This window comes from Erigeron canadensis, chromosome 6 (genome assembly GCF_010389155.1).
Source record: "Erigeron canadensis isolate Cc75 chromosome 6, C_canadensis_v1, whole genome shotgun sequence".
NCBI classification, from domain to species: Eukaryota; Viridiplantae; Streptophyta; class Magnoliopsida; order Asterales; family Asteraceae; genus Erigeron; species Erigeron canadensis.
Window position 1 is genome coordinate 26,076,680 of NC_057766.1, and position 25,346 is coordinate 26,102,025.

A 25,346-nucleotide genomic window follows, 5' to 3' on the forward strand; every position below is an offset into this window, starting at 1 on the left:
TAGAGTTCCTTATCATGCCTAACACGGAAAAAGATGATGAAAAAAGAAACAATTAGATTGGAATGTCTCCAAAAATACATGCAGGAAAAAGATGAACTAAACTAAAACGACCATCTGTCGAAAAGGCGACTAGACTATAGCCCTTTGAACAGGAGCAATGGAGCCGCAACCGAAGGAGATAACTTTTCCGATTTATAGAGGCTACATACTCAAGAACTGCTTGGATGACTTGACAAAAGACTATGTCAGTATTTTACATTGCAAGCGAGAAAATAAGACTACGCTTTTACAAGGACAACCAACCATTGAGATTTTAAGAGAGCCGTATGTATGTATTTAAACTAGTTTATACGAGGTATGCTTCAAGTTTACTTGCTCAATTTTGTTTTGGGAACTGTATTGTCAAGTACCATTAATAAGAGCATCAGGTATAGGTTTACAACGCAGAACCATCCAGAACGTCATTTCAGCGCCACATCTGAGAGACTACAATTTAATCTTGCTTATATTTTCATAAACAAATTTATATATTATCACATGTAAGGCATTATCTTACCTTTTCCACAACATAAGGACATGAACCCACTGCCCACATGAGACATGGTTTGATTTTATTGGATAGTTTTATTTCTTTTTAGATGAGTAGGTAATAAAAGTTAATTGACCACATAAATAAAAAAAAACAAAAATATTGTAGATATCTAAATTTAGATATACATTTGTATTTCTATATATATGACTATTTTGGTAATTTTTCCCCAAAATAATTGGTTAAACTAAAAAGCCCACGCATTTTACGGAAACCGTTTACAAACTAATCGGACATGGGACAGGACAACCATAAAAACGATAGATTTGAAGTAGTTTATAAGAGTTTAGAGTTTTGTAAGGATGCACGTGAGATTGGTAGCATCGTATGCCGATGTTACCGATTTCGAAAATCTTTAAAACACGGTACGGGTCTCAATTCTCATTCGATATCATTCAGTCTCAAATCCCGTAACCCACAAAAGTGAGTCCTGGTGGTAATCAAACTTTGAACTTAGGCTATCCGGAGTGGGGCGTATCTCTCCCAAAACTTGCTTGGAATACCACCCCCATAGCCAATTGCGCCCCTAGCCGCCTCCAGGCGGAAAATATATTTCGCCCAAAAATTTCTTATGGGTGTGCCTTGTTTTCCGTGTAGCCAATCAAAAGGCTGATATCCCCACCCTCTGAATATGCCCCACTCCAGATAGCCTTAGTACCATTTTCCGGTATTTATGTCAAGACGTTATCGAGATTTATGTTTTTTTTCCCCTCATCCTTAGACTAATGGGAGCAAGGCTTTATGAGGAAGCCCTTCATATGGGCATCTCTTGACAAGTGACAATCCACTCATCAAGAGGCTTCCTCTCATTTTATCTTGGAGCAAAGCTTCTCAAAGGAAGCTCTTCTTGTGGGCCAAACTTGTTTTTTTTTATTTTTTTGTTTTATGTTTTGTTTAATAAAACTTTATTTTTTACAATTCTTTACCTTTAGTTTTTACATTTGCAAAAAAGAATCTTCAAAATTGAGAATGTCCAAAATATCACTAAATTCGTTGGGTTTGGATGTGACTGAAAGTATGTATGACACAGTTCGTCTGGAAATAAACTAGTTTTATTGAGATACCCATTGAATGAATTTGTTATTACCATGTTATAAGTCATTTCACAGTATAAAGTCAATGCAACAACAAATGGATCGTTGGTGACAAAAGCTACATACATCTTTAACTTAAACAAGAATATATATATATATATATATATATATATATATATATATCACAATCCCATCAGAATCCATAACACAAGAAAACAGAGTCCATATATCACAAATGTCATAACCACATTCGGACTTACACAAGAAACCACCTGGGCGGTAATACCGACGCTCCCTCAAGCTCTCACCCTCTTCCTCCGTGGTGTTTAGATCGATATTAACTCGCGTAGCAGTCTAGCAGACCCTTTCACTTTGGGGCTCGGCCGAATCGGGCGTCGTCTTTGACCTCTTCCTACTCGGCTCACCAAGAGTACCCTTTGGATTCCAATCGGTTATCACATCAAACTTGGAGCTATTTCTTAAATAATCCCACTCAGCAAGATAGGCAAAATTCGGTAACTTTTTAACCGCTTGATACTCCTGAAGGCAAAATTCGGTAACTTTATAAATGGATAGTTTTAAACTTTGTCTTGTAAAAGCCAAAACAAAAAAGTGGAAATGGGGAACTTTGTCTGATGACAGAGGAGGTTTTTAACTTATCCATAGCTTTTTTAAAACGAATATAACTTAATAAAAAATACGTTTTTATTAATTACCGTGAGTCCACACTGTATAACTATATTAATCCTTTCTGTATCATCGTTAATGGGGTGCTAATTTCTACAGTTTGAGTACAACGACTGACTTATGACTAAATATGTTTAATATTAATCGAAAATAGCTATATATCTAGTTATCTAGTACTTGAATTACATGCAATTAACCATATATATATACGAGCATGGTACCCGCGCAATGCGGCGGCGGTGGTGGAAAAGACGGTCTAGTGGTGTCGGTGATGGTACTATTGGTGGTGGTGGTGGTGTCAAGTGGTGTAGGTGGAAATTTTTAGAAGATAAGGGCTTAAAGTGTTAAGTATTAAAATAAGGGTTTATAGTGTAAATTAATTCATTAAGGGCAAAGTTGGTAATTTATAAAACTCTTTCCATAGTGGGTTTTTATTAAGGGGCAATTTAGTAATTTCGTATGTGACATATGAGTAACTATTTCTATTTTGAGGGGGTTGCATAATCTTTATAAAGGAGTATAAATATAAAGTTTTTAGTAAAATACCTATACAAAAATGTTGGAGTGACTCTCTTGAAGTTCTTTCCGACATGTGCAAATACTCGTCTAGTTGGTCGCTAGCCAAACTGTATGCAACTTGTCGTATTGCGGACGTACATTTTTGTATCGCGGTGAAACCAAGCTTCCCGGCACCATTATATCTTTGTTGAAAATACCTATACTCCCTCTCCAAGTCACCAAAATCCTTAAAAATAAAGGTTTATGCATACGGAAACGACGCCTAAATTGCCTTGGGTTGAATGTTGGTGCATCAACAAAATAGTCTTGCATCAACCGTTGTTCGGCCTCCTCCCGTCGCCTATCAATAACAACCTTACTATGAAATCCCCTCGGTGGTGGTTCTTCATCTTCGTTTTCGGCCACAACATGTCTAACTAAGTTAATGGCTATACTACCGCACTTTCGAGGGCGTCATCGTATTCGTCGGAGCCCATAGAATTAATAGAAGATGATGATGAAGATGAGGAAGAAATATCATTGGGCTCCATAGATGAAAGGGTGAATAATTGTGTGTAAATGGAATAAAAATTTGTATATAGATAGATAGTTGTGAAAATATGGTTGTGAAATATGTGTATATATATTAAATAAAAGGGGGTTAAGTGGAAAAAAAGAAAAACATTAAAAAACATTGAAAGAGCCGTTTGGTTCTCCAACGTCTTTTTTCTTTTACAAATTGAAGGCTTCAATTATTTCACGCCTACCAATGTTATTTGACCAATAACGCCCAACAGGGCAATGTTCATGGCGTTGCACGGCTTTCGAGGGCATTTCGGAGAAAAAAAAGTAGAAAAGTAACGCTGTCTCGCGCCTTGTACCGTTTAGTCTTGTAGTCTAGTCTACTTGGAACGAGAAATCGAATGGACCGTTTCAAAAAAGTCAACCTCACCCCAAAGGACTCATGGTACACACTACACACACGCCCTGCCCAAAATAAATCGCCACATCTCCTCACTTTCCCCTATACATACACAAATTATATACATATATACATTTCCTACACACACAAAATCACACACACCAGAAATGGGGTTAGGGTTGCTAGCATCAAAGACTCATATCCTCCGATCCAAACTCCTCCAACCAAACCCTAAAACCCTAACTTTCATCAGATCAATCGTATCAACACCCGACCTCAAAAAACCCGAATCATCAGCCGCCGCAGAAGTCGCACCCGAACCGGATCTACCGAAACGGACACCAGTAGCTGGAGCAAGAGTTCATTTCCCTAATCCAGATGACGTCATAGAGGTTTTTGTTGATGGATATCCTGTTAAGATACCGAAAGGTATGACTGTGTTACAGGCGTGTTCGGTTGCCGGTGTCGATATTCCGAGATTTTGTTATCACGATCGGCTTTCGATTGCCGGAAATTGTCGGATGTGTTTAGTTGAAGTTGAAAAGTCTCCTAAACCTGTTGCTTCTTGTGCCATGCCTGCACTTCCAGGTCACTTTTCATTTCTTCATTTCATTTCATATATATATATATATGTATGTATAGTAGTAAAATTTAGGAATTTTTTGTGATTTTGCCTGCGAAATTCGGAATGTATTTATAACTGTATTAAGTTATATATATATATTGATTGGAATAGGGATTTAGATGTTTTGAATATTGAATGAGTGTGACTAAATTACTTGAATTATATGTTTATTAAAGTGTATACTGTTAGGATATATGTAAATTTGGCATTAGAGATTGAAAAGTGTCAGTCTTTTAAACAAAATAAGTACTTTTCTACGTGTTTGGGTGGAAGCGAATTATCTTACTCTGAAATCAAATAAGGATACGTAAGGACAAAGTCAAGTGCTTTTTCTGGAAATACTTAAAAATAAGCTTCATTCAATCATCTCATAGTTTCTTATTGAAGTTTCAAGTAATTTATATGATCTGTAATCTTGTTAACATGGGATGTAGTTGATGTGGACCAGAAAGTTAGGGCTTAAGTGTTCTTTTTGTTAGCTATTTTATATAGTTTATTATTCATTATATTTATTACTTGGTGGTTAAAGTTAGGATTTCTAGGAAAGTAGGAAGTCTTATATATAAATAGGGCTTTAGGGTTATATAATTATTATGATGAATATTGTGAAATATTGACTGGCATACTAATTTGGGGGTCGGTTTATCTTATTTTGGTTTAGTTTATCTCATTAATATAAACCATTTATCTTGTTTCTTTCATCGTTTTCATTCTGATACTGATCTTGTTTGTATCAGTTGAGCTGTACCTTAGGGTCATGTATATTTTAGGTATCCTTACATGTAAAATCTTAACTATCATTGTTGTCTGATGGTACTTAGGAGTTTGGGATTAATAATAAAAACATAATAGCTAGAGACTTACACTGCATTCTCGAGTTTTTAGTAAAGGAAAAGAAATGAGAAGATTGGATAGGGGAAGAAAGGATAAGAAAATATATCAAAAAAAGGGCATTCTTGAGTTACAAAGAAAACTAAAGAAAAGAAAAAAAAAAACAGCAACATCAGCAGCAAGATTCACTAGCAGCTGTAGATCTTTGTGAACAGGTTTTTCTCTACCAAACAAGCGGTAGATCTTTGATTTCATCGAAGAAGCATCATCCTTCTTCTTCTTCTTGCTGTGCTCATCCTCCGCCTCCTCTTCATGATGATGTTTTTTTGTTTTTTTGGTCTGAATTGGAATCTGCAGAATCATGATGATGATGATGAGTTGTCTTCTTCTTGCTGTTGTCAATAAAAAACGCCGATGGTTTGATTTCATCGCCTCCGTAATGTTTTCATATCAAATCAGGCCAAAAAACCCTTGATTTTTCCAATCATTCCTTTTCTTTTCTTGAGTTAAAAAAAACTCAAGAATGCAAAAACTAAAAACTTTCCTTTCTTTCCCTTTCTTATCCTCTTAAAAAAAACTCAAGAATGAAGCATTAGAGTTATAAACATGAGTATTGCATGCCAGCTGCAAAACCATTATCATACTTGTGAAACTTCGAAAAAGGATAAAAATAGAAGAAAGTTGATCTTTTGATACATTCCAATATTATCTGACAAGTTAACCAAGGTTTAATTTTCTCTTTTAATATTTGTTCTAACTTTTCATATTTTATGCTTGTAAAAAAAATTAACCATGTTGTAGTATTAAAGTTGCATAAGTAGACAATAAGTTAAGTTGATATTCGATACTATAGTTTCATCTCTCTTTATTCAGTAACCTCTTAATAATCACTTCTCTCTTGTTCTTCTACTCCAGCTATATGTTTTGTACTGTATTTCATGATTTAGGATTGGACATAGTTTGGTTGTTTATCCTAGTTCTAGAACAAAATCAGTGTTATCAATATCTACTAATGATTAAGAATATAAATAAATAAAGCTAATATGTTTTATGAACAAACTGAGAAACCAAATGTTTTGTATATTGTGGGACACTGGGACAACCCGAAATGAAAGTTTCTGTTAACATTGATTGTGGTCATAAGTTTTTCTCACTTTGCTCTTATTCAAAGGGCATTTTGGTAACTAAGTCATACTAAACATGCATATGTAATTTCAGTAGAATCCTAAAGTATTATAATTTGGGATTATTACCAATGGATGTAACTAACTATGACCAATTGTCTATGTTATGTAAAGATCTTGAAAAATGCCTATGTAATGTAATGAACTTTCAAGTCCCGATTATTGGATGTACCTGACCAATCAAAAACTTACACGTGGCAACTTATATGGTTGTTACATATATCCGGATACATCCAATAACCAGAATTTGAAAGTTCATTACATAAACATTTTAGAAGATTTTTACATAACATAGACATCTTTTCATAGTTAGTTACATTCATAGGTAATAATCTCTTATAATTTAGGTAAGTGGCCAGTGGTGTACCGTCATTATCACGGAACCATGGGTTTATATCTTATTTTTCAACATTCATACTAACTAAGATCAACCAAGCAAGAACATGAAATAACGCATGGAAATAGTGAATTGTTGGTGAGACAGTGCTCTGTCCAACAATGTATTGCTGTTTGGGTTACAGTATTGTATCATATTGTTGAACCCATTGATACTTTAGTATTGGATAAATAGTCTTGACAACTCTAACAGCAAGATACTTAAGCAAATTATTGAGTTACTTGATAAAATATTACTGTTTAGAGTCAGAAACCTAAATTGTTGTAGTCATTTTAAACATGCATACTGCTACTTTTATTTTACTTATAAAAAAGAAGAAATAATTCCGTTCAACCTTCTCAATAATTGAGATATGACAAGGTCATTATAAATTTTACTCCGAATACCTTTTTTTTTCCTTGATAAATTTACTTTTTATGGTCACAGGGATGAAAATTAAGACCGACACACCAATAGCAAAAAAGGCACGCGAAGGAGTGATGGAGTTCCTTCTAATGAATCATCCACTCGATTGCCCAATTTGTGATCAGGGTGGGGAATGTGACCTCCAGGACCAATCCATGGCCTTTGGATCAGATAGAGGCCGTTTTACAGAGACTAAGAGATCTGTTGTCGATAAGAATCTTGGTCCATTGGTCAAGACGGTGATGACTCGGTGCATCCAGTGCACCAGATGTGTTCGGTTTGCAAGTGAAATAGCTGGAGTGCAAGATCTTGGAATGTTAGGGCGTGGAAGTGGTGAAGAGATTGGTACTTATGTGGAAAAACTCATGACCAGTGAACTTTCAGGGAATGTAATTGATATCTGCCCTGTGGGTGCACTCACCTCTAAACCCTTCGCTTTTAAAGCTAGAAACTGGGAACTAAAAGGAACTGAGACCATTGATGTCACCGATGCTGTTGGATCCAACATTCGTATTGATAGTAGAGGTCCAGAAGTGATGCGCATTGTACCACGCTTAAATGAGGTACTTAAAGTGGAACTGCAAATTATTTATTGTTATTTTTTTTAAGTTATAACTTATGAGCTCACATTTGATCTGACAGGACATTAATGAGGAATGGATATCAGACAAAACACGTTTCTGTTATGATGGTTTGAAGAGACAGAGACTAAATGACCCCATGATTCGTGGTAGTGATGGGCGGTTTCAGCCTGTGAGCTGGCGGGATGCTCTTGCTGTGGTGGCTGAGGTCATTCATAGTGTTAAGCCAGAGGAAATTGTTGGAGTTGCTGGTAAATTAAGTGATGCAGAATCTATGATGTCACTAAAAGATTTCTTGAACAGGATGGGATCAAATAATGTGTGGTGTGAAGGAAATGGTAAGAATACAAATGCAGATTTGCGCTCAGGATATCTTTTAAATAGCAGCATCAGCGGATTGGAAAAAGCTGATTGTTTTCTTCTAGTTGGTACCCAGGTAATATTATTCATGTTTTTAAACTATTGTTGTCTAGTAGAGGGGATAATATTAAATTTTTAACCCATTTGCCTAAGATCAGGTCAACTTGGGTTGTAATTTGTGATAGCAGGTCAAATGTAGCAAAGTGGTTATAAATGAATCGGGTTTAATGGGTCAAGAGTCGCCTAAAGTATACTCACTTGTTTAAAATGCCCCAAATATTATTTATCATTTTTTTTATTTACTTGAATAAAGTTTTTGCAATCATATCAAATACGTTAATTATTTGCAAAGTACAAAATGATCGACAAGTCAGCCCAACCTGACCCAGCTGATACTTTAACACTCATTTTGACATGAGTACTATTCTGACCCATTAGCAGACCCGCCTCCTTATGCCAACTCTTAAGCAGTTTTTTTTTTAAGTCTAAGCTTACTTTTTAAAAATTGCAGCCAAGGGTGGAAGCTGCTATGGTTAATGCAAGAATCCGCAAAACGGTCAGAGCCACAGGAGCTAAGGTCGGCTATATCGGACCACCTGCAGATTTCAACTATGACCATCAGCATCTTGGCTCAGGCCCTGAAACCCTAGTTGAGATAGCCGAGGGTCGCCACGCTTTCAGCTCAGCACTTTCGTCCGCCAAAAACCCTGCCATCATAGTAGGTGCCGGGATCTTCGAACGTGAAGATAAAGATGCCATTTTCTCTGTTCTTCAATCACTCACTGCCAAACATGCAAACCTAGTCAGACCGGACTGGAATGGGATCAATGTTTTGCTCCTAAATGCTGCCCAAGCTGCTGCTCTGGACCTTGGGCTCGTGCCTGAATCTGACAACAGCATTGAATCGGCTAAGTTCTTGTATTTAATGGGTGCAGATGATGTGAACCTAGATAAGCTTCCAAAGGATGCATTTGTGGTATATCAGGGGCACCACGGTGATAAGGGTGTGTACAGGGCTAATGTTATACTTCCAGCAGCAGCATTCAGCGAAAAGGAAGGGACGTATGAGAACACAGAAGGGTGTGCTCAGCAAACTGTGCCAGCTGTCCCAACTGTTGGTGACGCTAGAGAAGATTGGAAGATAATTAGGGCTCTTTCTGAGGTTTGTGGGGCCACGTTACCTTACGATACTATTAATGGGGTCCGGTCACGTATCCGAAATGTTGCACCAAATCTGGTACATGTGGATGAGATAGAACAGGCTACATTTTCTGTATCAGTGAAACCTGAGGTGTCTAGCAAGGTTAGTGCAACACCATTTGGTGTTACGATTGAAAATTTCTATATGACTGATGCGATTACAAGGGCGTCAAAGATCATGGCACAATGTAGCACAGTGTTGAGGAAGTGAGTGGTGGTTGGGTTTCAAATAAAGTTAGCTTCTCACTTTCGAGTGTTAAAGATGCTGCTGCTGCTTCTGTAATTCCAGTTTTGAAATATTCGAAAAAAAGTCGAGAAAACAGTTGTATAATTTTGATGCAAGTGCCCATAAGTAGAGTTTTATGCTACTCATAAATGGCAGCTTGGACATTAATGGTTTGTACCTTTTGTAATTTTAAGGATCACCCTGCGTGGGACTTGATACTGTTGAACCAGTGCTTGTTTTCGTGACTGTTGTCAAAAAACAAATCAAGGTTTGGAGTGTCTGAAGCAGATCTTCTTTACTCTTGATGGTTGTACAAGATTTTATATTTTTATTAGAAATAAATGTTTGTATTCAACTTTTGTTTTGCTATTGTATGTATACAACTTAAAATACATGTATCTACTTAACTATCAAATATTGCTAATGTGTATATGATCGTATCTTTGGAGACATGACAACTAATAAAGATGTCATGTGACAACTTTTATTGAGAACATAAAAAGTACTCTTGGAAACAATATTTGAAAAACAGATATGTTACATGCGAAAAGACCGAGCAAAAACTGAATGTGAAGCCATACTCTTTTCTAACATGTAGATAGGTAAGTGAAGAGTAGCGAATAGCTGAATATAGAGTTTTTTTTTCTTCTTTTGTTTCAATGACCTGCCAAACTTTTAGTTTACATCCTTTCCTTATTTTTAAAAATTCTATACAAGCAGAAAGACCAAAGAGTATGTACATTGAGAATCTGAACTTAAATGGACAATCTTCTTTACTTATACAGATATGTACCGTTTCGCTTACTTTTCACCTGTCATTTGAGGTCAATTAAAGTAGTTCAAGTTAAAAAAAAAAAAGAAAAATAAAGAGAAAGAAACCAGTTTGGGTAAAAAAAACCCAAAATATACACGACTAGTTCCATCAAAGGTTATAACCTCTGTTTAAATCAACCAGAACACTAGATTATAAGTAATATGGATAGCATTATTACACAAGAGTTTCGAGACTAGAGAACCAGATGATCAAACCCACAAACTGGATTTCATGGTTTCTATTTAGTATACCAAGGTGTTGCAAATCTTCATAAACAAATTTCAACTTGTAAGGGTTAGATAGAAAGAAACAAGCAGCCATCATAATCTGTGGATTAACATGCGAGATCCACACGAAACTACAGCAATGAGATCCAAACTAAACACGATACTGCACTTGGAAAAGCCAACGTGTTACACTGCTAATATATTTATCACAATTTCATAGAACAAATGCACTTAACAGCCAACCCTTCCGAGTATACATCACACCATCTGATCAGGAATAATAAAATCGGATTCTTCATTCGAGTACCATATCAGAATCATTGCATAGAACAATAAATTCTAAATCTATACGTAGCACTAAATGTAATAACTAAAACCTCTAAATATCTCTGGGTTTCATCTCTAATTTTATAAGTAATCCCTTCTCGACCAACTGACTAATGTTTTATGGTAATAATTAAATAAAATAAAATGTTGGCTTAAAGGGGTTGCTTGTATTATCACCAACGCTCTTTTGTCCAAACTTTAACCTCGGAGAGTTGTCGTAGCACGTATGTTATACTATAAATGACTTTAATCTTTCCCAACTACGAATGCATTAGGACATCGAAAACCAAGCAAACGGGATGCATCCAGCATACAGGATCCTATGCAGTCACTTTCACTACAGATTGTGACTCCTTTTCTTGCCTTTTCCTGCAACCAAATGAGTTACAAAAGAAATTAAATAAACAAATAGTTTTAGCATCATGCAAAACATGATCCTTGGAAAAATAAAAATTCATACTTGAAAGTATAATTTGTGAAGCTAAGCTGAGTAATGATTCTATAGTTGCTGCAATGATTATTAATGACCAGTCTTTCAGTCCTTTAGACTGAATATAGATAAATGTATGTGGATCAATAAACGAGGCAAGAGTACACTTTCATATTATAAACAGTGTGGCAGGTATTAACAAGAGAAAATGCTCAGATAGCTTGGCTTAAACTTGTTTGGTTTTCTCAATGCATCTCAAGACATGCATTTGTTATGTGGATGGCATTGAAGAAAAGGTTACAAACACAAGACATATTGGCGAAACGGTATTCAGACAAAGAGACCGAATGTCCATTCTGCAAGTCCCAAAAAAATTCTTTGAACCACTAGTTCTTGCCTTCTTGGCGTGTGATTACTCAATATGGATGATATCACAGAAAGGACCAATTTGAAAACGAATGTTGTTATATGAAATAAAATAGTTGACATCATAATTAAATTGCCAGCAAATAGAGAAGTTTGAAGTATTGTTAGATGAATAACATGGGCTGCAAGTGTGTATTTTGTAGAGTGAGGAGACTTAAGATTGTTCGAAAAAGTAAGCAGACCATGGGAGAATGTATACAGAACAATACTAGATATTGTACGACCAAGACTGGCGGGTCTTAGAATGTGATAGAGACTAGTTGATCGAGGTATTTGTAGACAGAGGGGGAAGGGAGTTAAAGTCACTTCTATGTTTTAACAAAATGATTGCACAAAGAGGTTTACTGCTTGCTTGTCTGATATTAATGCTGTTTTTTGGTAGACTGTTTGTTTAGGGATTCTATGAGAGTTTCTTTCCTGTTTGGTCATGGTTGTGTTTATTTACGGCTTGTCCATGATAGAGCACATAGCTATGTTCCTGATATAATATATTTCTTATATTCAGAAAAAAAGGAAAGAAAAAGATACAGTAAAAAGACTTACTTCTCTTGAATCTTAACCAACGATCTAGGCCTCTCATAACCATCCTCTTTATCATTCTTCTTGCCTTGATTTCTTGATTCCGGTTTCCAGTTGGCTTTAATGAGAGATTCACCTAATAATTCGGCAATATCTGTTGCCATAGCCTCAGCTTTCTTAACATATGGAAAAGTATCATCCTTGAAGTGATTCGACAGCCACAAATACATAGAGACGACTTGATGCTTACTTTCAAGATCTAATAACTCTGTGTCATTTCTAGCAGAGCTTTTTGGCATTCCCATAGCTAAACTAACAGGCACATTCTGAGAATACGATTGGGCAAATCTTAACAAATGAAACATCGCTTTTGGATCCCTAATATTAACGGGAGCAAAACAAAAGTTAAAACGGTCTTCAAGAGAGAGTCCTTCAACTTTCTCCAGCATATTAGCAACCTTCTTTATATGATCGTGTTTACATAAAAAGTAAGAACCATCCAGACGACAGTTTTCCCCAAATTTTTGAAGAAGTTGAGCAAATGTAATGTCAGCTAGCTGACCAGCAAATAACTCAACTTGTTCAAAAAATGGGAAGAGACCCACTTTTTTTACTACATCAAAATCTTTTTGTAAGCACTCAATCAAGTAGTCCAAATCTTCCAAGTGTAACGTGGTTGTAAGCCCGTCTGGATATATACTTCCTCTACGACCCGCCCGACCTGCAATCTGCTTAACTTGTGATGCAGGAACAGGCACAACTTTGTCGCCGTTGTACTTTGAAAGACTATAAAAGACGACTCGTCTTATATTGAGATTTAACCCCATTCCTACTGCATCACTTGCCACCAAAATGTCATACTCGTTACCTTGTTCATTAAACAAGTTAGCTTGATGCCTACGCGTCTCGGGTGGCAATGCTCCATAAATAACACAACATTTATGATTTGTATGCTTTTCAATAGCTACTTTCACCTCAAAAATCTCTCTTCTTGAAAAGGCAACAACACAATCACCCGAACGAACATTTCTAATATCTCCTAATAAAGTCTTGGCTTCAACCACCAACGGTTTGAATCTTTCATAGTGATTTTCAATCAGATCATCGCCAGTTTCTGCACAAATCTTTCTGACAATACCAAGCACACTTGGATCCCCACATAAATGTATCTCGTCAGCCTGTAAACCAAGCAAAGCGCGTGTCCAAGCATACCCTCTATAATCATCTGACATCATTTGAATCTCATCAATAACAGCCACCTCATATAACTCCTCTGTAGAAACCATTTCAACAGTGCAAGCAGTATGATTTCCAAAAGGAACATACTTCTTTTCCTGACCCGTAAGCAAACTACAATACACACCTAACGAATTCACCTTATCAAAAACCTCCATAGCCAAAAGTCGAAGAGGACTACAATAAATACCCTTTTTCGCTTCCATAAATCTTTGCAACGCATTATAAGTTTTCCCACTATTAGTCGGGCCACAATGATATATAATCTTACGCTTAATAGCCCTAGCAAAAGGAAACCACGTCTCAGGTTTTGTCATGTCTGCAGACGAAATCATCGCCCTAAACTTCTTAATCTCATCAGGGAACTCCTCCAAACAATACTCAACAAAAATCGGAAAAAGAAACCTCTCAGCTTCATTACCAGGACCTAAACACAACAAATGCTCGACTAGAGCCCGATCACATTTCTTAAAGAAAAAATTCCTAAAATTATGAGCAGCAGTTGGGTAAAAAGCAGCACTAATATATATAGCCAAAGCCTGATTTGAAGCCCAACCAGACTTCGAAAAATACCTAAAAATCTCCGTAAGCCGTTCCCACTCATCTAACTCTAATTTTCTTGAAACCGGACCATCTCGAAGCTTACGATAAAGTTCGACAGGATCAGTGGTTGCAACATGTCCAAGTCCCTCACTTTTTGTTTCAATTACATCACTATTAACTTCATTATCATTAATATCATTACTATTATCATGGGTACAATATAATCTTGGATTTAAACTAAAAGCCCTAAAATCTTGAAAAAAACAGGGGAGTTTATTGAAATGGGCTAATTTAGGGGAATTAAAGGAAAAGGATTTGTGGGTCTGTGATGAAAAATAATGGGGTTGATTCTTAGATGAAGAAACTAGATGAAAAGATGAAAAATATCTGACCTTTAAAAGATTGGATTGTGAAGAACAGAGATGGATAATGCGATTTCTTGCCATTGCAGGAAAATAACTATAACTGCATTTACAGAAAATGGGATATATATATATATAAGTAAGTTGTATGTATAATGATATGTATATGTATTGATGGTGGTGAGAAATTAGAGAGGAAATGGAGGGAAAGGAATGGTGGAAGACAAGTAAAACCCTAATGAAAAAAAATATTAATTGGGTTGGTTGGTAATTCGGTATGCTACGCAATATCTTTTTTCAAATGGGTGTAAAATATTTACTTAAAGAATAAAATAACATCAATATATTTTACAAAGAAAAAAAATGTTCAAAATAAATATATTTTACTAAAAAATATCGGGTATATATCATTGATATATAGGATTCTTAATTATTAATATATTAGATTATCGGGCATCGCACATTCAAGGCTTACCCCAAGCCCAAGGGACCGGGGACGGCGTAATTATTAGAACAAGGAATTTCCAGTTCTTGTATGATGTCGACGAAGGTCTCATGTTCACGATTATTATTCTAGATATAGATAAGTAACTAAGTAAACACCTAATACCGTCTTTTACGAATTTTGGGTTTTAATATTTAACGATGTATGAGGGAGGTTTAAGATGCAGACTATCTTACTCTTACAACAATGGTATAGAGAGACTGGTTAAGTTTTTTTTAAGATAAAAAGAAACTTCAGCCTTGAAAGGCTAGAATCACGAAGATATACGAGCTAACGAGCAAACAATGATTAGTGTTGAACAAGTCTTTCTTTATGACAAAGCGATAAGTTTCTTGGCATAAAAGTTGGTTAAAAAAGGAACCGATTAGTTGGAAGGATTGGAATAACTTTAATGTAGCGTGAATCTTTTGTAATCGTTTTTACTCCGTCATTGCGTATACTAAAAGATCCTTAATTTTTTTAAAAGATAAAAAATCAAAATTTTATGTACAAAATTCACTTTTATATATCATACATGTAATTATTAATTCTAAAGTTTATCAAATATGCCATTGAAATATATTAAATATTGCCCAAATAATTTAATGTTAGTCAAAACTAAACAATAAATACCTTTATGTTGTTAATAAAATTTGAAAGTGGTCTCTTCTTCCCATGGTGGCATGGTCAGATAGTTGTAATTCATGGTTTTTTGTTTTGCTTTAAGTTTAAGTGTTGCTAACACGATTATGATTTGAAAGAAAGAGTACCACATAGGTTGTTCTATCTATGAATTGAACCGAGAATGAATTTAAAGAATATTAACCAGATTAATCAAGTCGATAACATGGATTGGTGGGATTCGGAAATTTAAATATGTACAATCAGTTTTAACTTTTAAAACGAGTGAAGCTGGTAAAGTGGTATATATGATCTTTGTAGTATTTGAACTGGGTATGTTTGATGTTATGTTTTTTTTTTTTGCAAAATGTGATATATATATATATATATAATGTTTTTTACCCACACGATGTGTGGTTTTTAATTTAAATTTTATCAAAGTTTTAATATTAACATTGAGAGTAATCAATTAAGTTTTGACTGTTTTGTATAGTTAGCATACTATTATATGGAGTAATATTTATGTTTATTTTTTTAAAAGTACATAATAAAAAGTAAAATACTTATTGCATAATTAATATATAATGATACGAAATTTTTAGTGAGAATATGTTAGGTTACAAAATTCTTAAAGTTCAGTTAAACAACCCAATTTATAAAGATCTAACTATTAATTCACGATAAACGTATAAATCGACATGGTAGTTTCAATCAGTTTTTGATAGGCACGGTCAAAAACCAAAATAAACGTGTATACCAACATGGTTGTTTTTGATCGCTTTGTCTTTTGATTGACATAGCGAAAAGCCAAAGACATGTCGAGCTGAAAATGAAGAGATAACAATGAAGCATTATTTAGTCTTTGATTTTAGATGACAATGATTAAATAGTTAGTTAATTATATTCGAGATTTGATTTAAAATTTATTTTATTTTATGAATTTCATAGTTAAATTTAAAAAAAAAAAACTAATTATATATCTAATAGATTATACCTTTCAAATAACAAATGATATGAAAGAATTAGATATTATATCTTATGCACTATTGATAGATATAAAATTAAGTTAAGGTGTAATGAAAGTTAAGATTATAACATCCCATTGTTTTTGTAAATCAATATGTAATTAATCTCTAAGAAAATAAAATATATAAATATACATTAGTAAAAAATACATCATCAGACAACAAAATTTGTAGAGTAACATTTAAGCAGTAAGCAAAATCACTTTTCAAAAACTTTTAAAAGCAACAATCACCTGCGAAGGCACTTATATAACTATGGTAACACTATTATAAGATTTTATTACATCCAAGATCGATAATAATATATTGGAAACAATAGCAAAGAAAATATATTATTATTATTATTATTATTATTATTTATAAACATATTGTGGGAAACAAATATGGGGATGCCATGTACAAAAAATCCTACGTGTCAATGATTAAAAATAGGTTTAAGTTGAGGTGGATGCCTTTAAAATGTCAGGATAACTACTGTTTTATATTGTTTATAGATATATAGGTGAGATATTTTGAGACCACCTCTTATTTTAGGACCAACTAGGACCATTGATTTTTGTACATCATCATCATCTACTACGATATACAAGACTTTTTTGTAAAAACTCTAAGACTTTCCGGCGACGGGTCCACCAGAAAATCATGTGTAAGTTAACTTACACAACTTGCACATGTGTAAGTTAACTTACACATGATTTTACAAGTCTTAGTGTATATCGTAGTCTTAGTGTTTTTACAAAAAAGTCTTAGTGTTTTTACAAAAAAGTCTTGTATATCGTAGTAGATCATGATGGTGGTGTGTAATTTATGAAAATCAATGGTCCTTTTTTAGACTTTTTTTAGTTGGTCTCAAATTATCTTTCCTGTATATATATATATATATATATATATATATATATATTTTGCATTATATTATTAACATTAGATTAAGTAAATTGATGCAAACAATTAACAAAAAAAGAAAACATAGAAAATTTTAAATTACATTCCACTAAATTTCCATAAATTTCGGGGAACCAAACGGCTCCTAAAGCTGAAATAAACAATAAAACTGGTGGCGGGGTTGCATCTACCGGTGATCAGCTTCAACGCGAGTGTCGCTGTGGTAGACGCGGTTGATAGTAGGGATGGCTTGATACACCGAAACGTTTCTGGTTTGTTCAGCATCTGGAAAGATTTGCCAAAACTGACCTTCATGAACTTGGGCAGGTAGCATCATTGATGGGACCATGTTGATCTGAAAAGTCTGGGCAGCGGCAGTGTAAGCAACAGGGAGCTCAGGGATTGAACAACTGGTATGAAAAGTAAGAGTGGCATTAGATGTGGTAGAGTAAAAGCCGATTCTATGGGGATCGGTGGAGTTGAAAGAGCTGTGATTTCCGGCTTTTTCGTTCCAATCGGGGGCTTGGTAGATGTTACCCTGCACTTGAGTGCAGACAACGCCTCCAGCGGCAGAGCCAGCAGGGGAACAGTCACCTAGAGGAGTGGAACCTCTAAAGAATTGGCAGTATCTAGCCATAATGTCAGAGACACGTCTAAACCAACCAGAATCTTCCTCAAGAAAAAGGTATCGAGCCCAAGAATCTTGAACATCGGTTTTGTTTGAGTCAAGAACGGCGGGGAGATCAAGATGTGGTACAAATTGTGCAGCATTTTCCCAAAGGCGGAGGTTTCCACCATAGTTGAATTTGGCACCAGGGGAGCTGAGAGAGATTATTTCTTCTTTAGTTGCAGTGCAATTTTGAGAAAAGATTTGCCCAATATATTGGGGACTTCAAACGTCATGAGAAAAGGAAACCTCAGTGACATTGTCCGTGGTAGCAGCAGTGATTGCAGATTGAAGACAAGACATGAAAATACTGATATTTGGAAGGAAAGGAGCAAAAGTGTCAGCAGGAGCGTAGCCCCTGTTCCTTGACCATCCAGGGGTCCTAGGGAGTGAAGGAGTAACATTGCCAAATTGGCCAGTAGTTAAGGGGTAGAAAGCAGAAATGCTTTTGAAAGCAGCAACAAGAGGGCCAGGAATCCATAGCGAGTCAAGAGGAAACATGACAACAAAATCTTTGAGAAGGACCGAAAGGGCGGATCCAGGAGACAAAGAACCAGCGGCATCCATAGCGCGAATGACTTGAATATAGAACAAGACGGAGACATAGATCTGAGAAATGGGGGGAACCCATCCAGCACAGTTATCGGTCCATTGGCGGGTGGAGACCATGGTAGAATCCATGAAATGAAGGTAGTACATAATTGAAGCAACATTGGGGGTGAATTTCGAAATGCTGGGATAGAGGATTTTGTTTGGAGGAAAGTTTATAGCAGTCGATAAGATAGCCGTTTCAACAGTATCATCTCTGGGTGGTGAGTGTTAGATTGTTGTGGGCGTCTGGGAGTGAATCTTCCAGCTTGGAGTTGGTTTTGTTTTCTAACTTGAGCTTGGTCGATGTTGCGTCGATTGACAGCGAGAGGGGGAGCTTGAGGGACTCTGATTACTTCATTAGCAGGAGTGTTGTTAGAGACATTGGGGGCGGCAGCAGCAAGATCAACAACCTGGTCAGCATTAGCCATTGTAAAAAAGTTGAGTAAAAAAAATAAAGCTTAGGAAAATCAGCTAATAATTTTTCAAATTTCTCTTAATATTTTGATGTTTAAAATAGATATATTTGAAAGTCACCCTTATATATCATTATCTAGTCATATTATGATATTTATTGACAATTTTTCCGCAATTAACAGATTATTATACATATGTAATGTTGTCATTATAAGTAAACCGGTGAGATTTTTACTATTCACATTATTCAAAGATCACTAGTACTCAGGTAGTCAGGTGTGTGTGACATGATCTAGATTATCTGTATGTAGCATCAATAGGCTAGCTGAATCATCATTGCAAACAGTAAAGAAGAAACTCACAGTGCACCCAACACACCCAAGTATTACATCCATCTGTATCTCCTATTCCATCTTCCAGAGTTCCAGTTAACCAATCGATGTCGGTCCAAGCAACTAATTTATCTGCAAATAAGTATATGTATTCACATGTGCTTTTATGCATATTAGAATTATGACATATACCAAATTAACTGATAGCCCATCAGCTAATTCTTTTCCGTTTAAACCAAGATCATGTAGATTCTTGTTAGATAAATGTCTATAGAATAATAGGACTTATTTGCTTTATAAAACATAAGTCAGACATAAGATTAAAATGTAATGGCTAAACCTAGCCCATCGTGTTAACAAACAATTGTACTTTGAAAACAACAATATACTTGTCTAGTAGTCTACATCATTTGACACTTAACATGAACTTATATGCCCAACATTGCAAACAACAATGATTATTTTCAATCCTACACCTTCGAACACGAGGCAATGCCAGTTGACTTGTGTGATATCTCCCAATTCAATCCATCAAAATGCTTTATCTCTACATGGGTTATTGATCCAGGATCAACACACTTGTATGTAATCGCTATTCCGTCTGGGTTCGACTTAGGTGTATAAAAAGACGTTATACCACAAACCTTACAGAACGTATGTTTTGCAGTATGGGTCCCAAAAGTGTAGGTGGTGAGAAACTTCTCAGAATCTCCCAATATCTCAAATCTTTCAGATGGAACAATAAAATGAGTGTTTCCTCTCATGGCACAGTCCGAGCAATTGCACTGCCAGGCTACAATACTGGCTGGTGCATCAACCCGCCATCTTACATTTTTACAGTGGCATCCGCCATTGTGTATTACCATCTTGGAATTCAAGATTATTTTGGGAATTCAGTCTGCAATTATAGACAAGAAGTAGCTAAAGAAACGAGCCGATTATACATCATATAATCAAGAAATGTAGTGACTTCATATATCATGGAAATCATCCATGTACAAAGATTTTGGACACAACTCCAATTATAGAACAAGATATGAATTATGACTTTTGTGCTCAAGATTTTATTGCAGACTTATATTAATATAAATTTATCGAGATCTTTAGGGTAATATGTATACCGAAAACCACCAAAAACTATATCTTTGATTTTTCTAAACAATATTTTGAGCATATCACAGATTCACATCTCTACTTATATTGTCTAGAATATCGATTTACTTTTGTATAGGTTTCTGCTAGGCCATTGTACAATTTACAAATATGTCAGTATGTCACACTTTCATCATGTAGCAACCATATGACTGGCAAAGTAGCAGGCGGTCGTTTGAAAAAATTGTTAGAATATGATTACGTTAAATAAACGCATGTCCGGAAAATATTTAAGCCAACAGGGTCACACGAAATGACACATATACTCTATGTATATGTTCACGAAATGTTTATTAATTAAAAGAGAGACTAAAGTGTAAATTAGGAATTGGAGTTGTTTCCTAATTACACAAGAAAAAGGGGGGGGACGGTTTTGAGGGAGGGTTTCCTAATCCTTCTCAAACTTGTTCACCAAGTTAGAAAACCCTTACAATTAATGCCTGTATAAAGGGGTTAAGGGTTTTTCATTCATTGAAGACAAATAGATTTGTAAATCCCTAACTAAAAACCTCTCTCTCTCTCTCTCTTGGTTCGATCGACTAGCAAGGAAAAATGGGTTTTCGGGTTTTGTTGATTTCGACTTTAAGGGTTATACACAAAGGGTTGTGAGTTTGTGATCGGGTACTAGCATACATACATAGGGGTGTCAAGTGTGCGATCGTAGATGGGTTTTACTTTAAACCCTAATAATAATTATCATTATTATTATTTATTGGAAGCTAAGCTAAAAGGTACACATTCTCTATATTTGTTAATTAATATATTGCATATGATTAATTCCGCTGCATACTCGTGTAATTGTTTATGATAATACTATAATAGTTATGAATCCTAACAAAAAAGTCACCAGAAAACGTGGCTACAAGACGGAAACTTTTTGATCTTATGTTTCGTCTTCAACCAAATAACCAGTCCTAACGGGTCACCCGGAAAATGAGCTAACGAGCCAATCATTAAGATTATTACAGGCATAATGGGTCATCCAGGATGTTACATAGATAAAGTTTCTAATGCCTAGATGGATAAATAAAATTGAATAGGTTTAAGTGTTTAGAAATGTATCCAACTATAGCCAAAAACTGGTTTAATTAATGGGAATTTGGGCTTTTAAACTATAATTGAAACTAAATTAAAGCTATATAATAATAACATCCTTTTATGATGATGATTCTTCAAGTAAGAAACTTAACATATTTTTCTATCCAAGAGTGAAGTCAAAATACAAATATGTGAAATCAAAAAAGAAATTTAAGATGAAAACATGGAATGAAAATGAAAGCATAATATAGAACTATATATATATATATATATATAGAGAGAGAGAGAGAGAGAGAAAACATTACAGTAAATACATATATACTGTAGTTAGTATGATATTTGGAGTCAGTAAAATAGTTACCTGAAGAAAGAAAGGATGTGAATTTCTTAGAAAACAGGGGAAAACAAATCCATCCAGATGGCCATGGAGGCTATACAGTAAGAAATACCCTTCTCTCGTTCTTTATTTACAGCGTGGTCCTTTTTTTAATAGTTTTTTTTTTTTTTTTTTGGTTTTTGTTTTTTTCTTTAAACGGTCCTAGTAGTTTTTTTTTTTTTTGGTTTTTGTTTTTTTTTTTAAACGGTCCTAGTAGTTATTCAGAAAAGTAGAAATAAATAGTTTTGTTTTTGATGGGATGTATAGGTGGAAGTAGAATTCAGGAGAGTGACAACTCACAAATGATATTCAACCCCTCGGTTTTTTTTTTGGTCAAGTTTTAGAGTTAAATGGTCCTCTTTATGGATTGAGAAATTTGGAGTCATTTTTTTTTTTGGGAATGGCTATTTTATTAATACTTCCATGAATGAGTACATACACCAAAAAAATACATTACATATAACTCTGTAAATGAAAATTTTATATGAAAGAGAAGTTTTTCCAGTTTACCCACGAAATTGAAACCTTTTTCCCTCGATTCTTGATCCATAAGAACCCAAGTGACTGCACCCCTTCGAACACCTTCTCGATGGACGATGATACCCCTGAAAGACAAGATCATTTCTTGCTCTCTATATACTCCAGCATGTAATGAGGATGACTGACTAGAGTATAGAACTCGCCACTGGTTGTAGCCCAGATGACAAATGTAATTCCAGCAAGTCACGAATAGTAAATGCATAAATCGGAGGGAGCTTACACCAATTCCCAATTTTCTGCTAGATAGTGGACGCAAAGGCACACGATATCAACAAATGAACAGAAGTTTCTTGCACCTCATTACAAAACGGACATAGGTCGCAAGTCACTGGAATCTTCGTTTCACTAGATTATCTCTAGTAGGTAGCCGATTCATTTCAGCCCGCCAGCTAAATACATTAACTTTTTAGGTAACCAATTATTCCAATCAAACTTATAATACTCTTCCGTATTCAACCTTTGTAAAGCTTTCTTACATGACGCCACAGTGAAGGTCTGATCATTGTCCCCAGCATCCCATACCCAAGTTGGAGAAGACGATTGATCTTCATTCGGATTCAAATGCATGAATCAAGAAACATTAAAATTCCTTTTGAGAAGAACTTTACTAACCTGACATATATTGTACCAAATCCTTGAAAAGCGAGCAGTCGGAAATGCATTAGTCGAGCTATCATGTGCATGTATGGATGCAATGACTCTTCTCCATAGTTTGGAATCTTCCGTATTAAATCTCCATAGCCATTTGACAAACATGCTATCATTAATATCCTGAATGGAATCTAACCGAAGACCGTCAGAGAACTTAGGGGCAATGACTCTATCCCATGACACCCAATGAATTTTGCGTTTCTCATCCATACTCCCCCAAAGAAATCGTTTTCTAATGGCATCCAATTTGGCAATAACTTGTTTCGGGGCCTTAAACAAAGATAAGAAGTACATAGGAAGACTATTCAACACAGACTTGATGAGAATTACCCTTCCTCCGATCGACAATGACAATTCTTTCCATTTGGACAACCTGTTTTCCACTGTATGAATTACATCATCCCAACTCTTCACTTTATTCATATTTGCCCTAATTGGAACTCCTAGATAAGTAAAGAGAAGTTCACCCATAGAGACCTTATTTATACTAGCTACTGCCCTTAAAGTTTCAAACGTCGAGCCCCCCAGCCCGAATAACTTAGATTTTGATGGATTCATTGTAAGACCGGATATCAAATAAAAACATCTAAGTATACGAATGACATTCATAAAATTGTTTGTTGACCACTCACCAAGTACCAACACATCATCGGTGTATATTAAGTGAGAAACAACCGCACCTGCGTTAGGGGTGGCAATGCCACATAAGTTACCAGTATCCACGACCTTAGAGAATAGATCCCCTAGAACCTCCATGGCCAAGATGAAAATATAAGGAGATAATGGATCCCCTTGCCTAACACCCCGAGAAAATTGAAATTCTTGGGTAAGAGATCCATTAACCAACACAGAAGCCCGTGATAAATTTAGAATGTCTTTCATCCAATTTCGCCATCTTACTGGGAAACCCATTTGCATAAAGACAACATCAATAAAACCCCAATTTAAAGAATCGAAGGCTTTCTCAAAGTCTATCTTGAAAAGAAAAGACTTAGATTTGGATCTCTTAGCCCACGAGACCAGTTCATTAACCACAAGAGGCCCATCAAGAATGAAACGATTTGCTAACAAAGCTGATTGTGTATCAGAAACTAACGAAGCCATCACCTGTTTAAGACACGCAGCAAGGACTTTGGAAATTACCTTAAGTTGATGTTACTGAATCAAATGGATTGTGTTTGTTTATTTTTTGAGGTCTACTATGTATGTATTACCTTCCTGCTATAACATTTAACTAAACCGTTTTCTTTTTTTATATATTATTTGTTATTCAAAATAAAATGGGAGTTAGGGTTTTGGGTTAGTTACTCTACTTATTTTGTAATTAGCATTTATTTTATTTTTATAAACCTTTCTCTTTTTGCTTTTTTTTTTTTGACTTGTTTAGTTATTTTATAATTACGTAATTCCTAAAGTAAGTCAACAAGACTTACTAAAAACAACCCAAATACAAGTATATATATATATATACATTGTAACACCCTGAGCTAGGCTCGAAATGCACCGAAAAGCATGACACAACATGGAGTTACCGTAGAACGAAACTATATAAAATTAAAAGGATTTCGTGAACCCAACAATTTAGTTATAATGTCACAAAAGCATAAGGAGCATTCAACCATCAAAAGTTTACAAAAATAACATTCAAAAGATGGCTCATGATCCTAAGCAAATCCCATCAACGGGTAATGAATCACGGATCCATGGTCAAGTCCATCATCTAGAAAAAGCACATCAAGCTCTAGGATTCTCTTGATTACCTGAAAAGTGTACTAAACAATGTCAACACTAGGTTGGTGAGTTCGTAGGAAAGATTGAACCAGAACACGTACCAATGTCATCCTATACATAGTTATATCAAACATAATCTAAGATTTTGGACACTTGTACACAATGTCTCTCAATGTCCACATGTTGTCCCTAATGTCATCAAGTACCCAAAAGTACCCATAAAATGTCATCAAGTACATATCGTACCCGTATGATGCCATCAAGTACTAAAAGTACCCGTTTGTATTGTCATCATGCATTTCATTGTATTCATTGCACATAATTTGATCATCCATGACCCTCATTGTCCATAGATACCCAAAACACCATGTGTATATACCTCATACGATACTACTTTTGAAAGGCCTTTGATGCTTATA

At 35.3% G+C, this 25,346-nt stretch overlaps 4 protein-coding genes across 4 annotated transcripts; 1 reads left to right on the top strand and 3 right to left on the bottom strand.

Moving 5' to 3' along the window:
• The first annotated feature begins 3,805 nt into the window (after nt 1–3,805).
• Nucleotides 3,806–9,898, top strand: LOC122602914 (NADH dehydrogenase [ubiquinone] iron-sulfur protein 1, mitochondrial). The gene is made up of 4 exons (XM_043775528.1): nt 3,806–4,318; nt 7,194–7,735; nt 7,815–8,189; nt 8,625–9,898. Exons 1-4 carry the CDS (start codon nt 3,898–3,900, stop codon nt 9,522–9,524), a joined length of 2,238 nt encoding a protein of 745 aa, XP_043631463.1. The 5' UTR covers nt 3,806–3,897; the 3' UTR covers nt 9,525–9,898.
• Nucleotides 9,899–10,858: 960 nt separating this feature from the next.
• LOC122605037 (DExH-box ATP-dependent RNA helicase DExH18, mitochondrial) lies at nt 10,859–14,507 on the bottom strand. The gene is made up of 2 exons (XM_043777907.1): nt 12,307–14,507; nt 10,859–11,276 (listed from the first exon to the last, which is right to left on the bottom strand). The coding sequence occupies exons 1-2, from the start codon at nt 14,505–14,507 to the stop codon at nt 11,228–11,230; spliced, it is 2,250 nt and encodes a 749-aa protein (XP_043633842.1). The 3' UTR covers nt 10,859–11,227.
• A 3,115-nt stretch (nt 14,508–17,622) lies between these two features.
• On the bottom strand, nt 17,623–18,771 carry LOC122604564 (IAA-leucine resistant 2-like). The gene is made up of 2 exons (XM_043777448.1): nt 18,414–18,771; nt 17,623–18,275 (listed from the first exon to the last, which is right to left on the bottom strand). The coding sequence occupies exons 1-2, from the start codon at nt 18,769–18,771 to the stop codon at nt 17,623–17,625; spliced, it is 1,011 nt and encodes a 336-aa protein (XP_043633383.1).
• A 937-nt stretch (nt 18,772–19,708) lies between these two features.
• Nucleotides 19,709–24,300, bottom strand: LOC122604565 (transposon TX1 uncharacterized 149 kDa protein). Its single transcript, XM_043777449.1, has 2 exons — nt 23,158–24,300; nt 19,709–20,332 (listed from the first exon to the last, which is right to left on the bottom strand). Exons 1-2 carry the CDS (start codon nt 24,298–24,300, stop codon nt 19,910–19,912), a joined length of 1,566 nt encoding a protein of 521 aa, XP_043633384.1. The 3' UTR covers nt 19,709–19,909.
• Between the last annotated feature and the right edge of the window lie 1,046 nt (nt 24,301–25,346).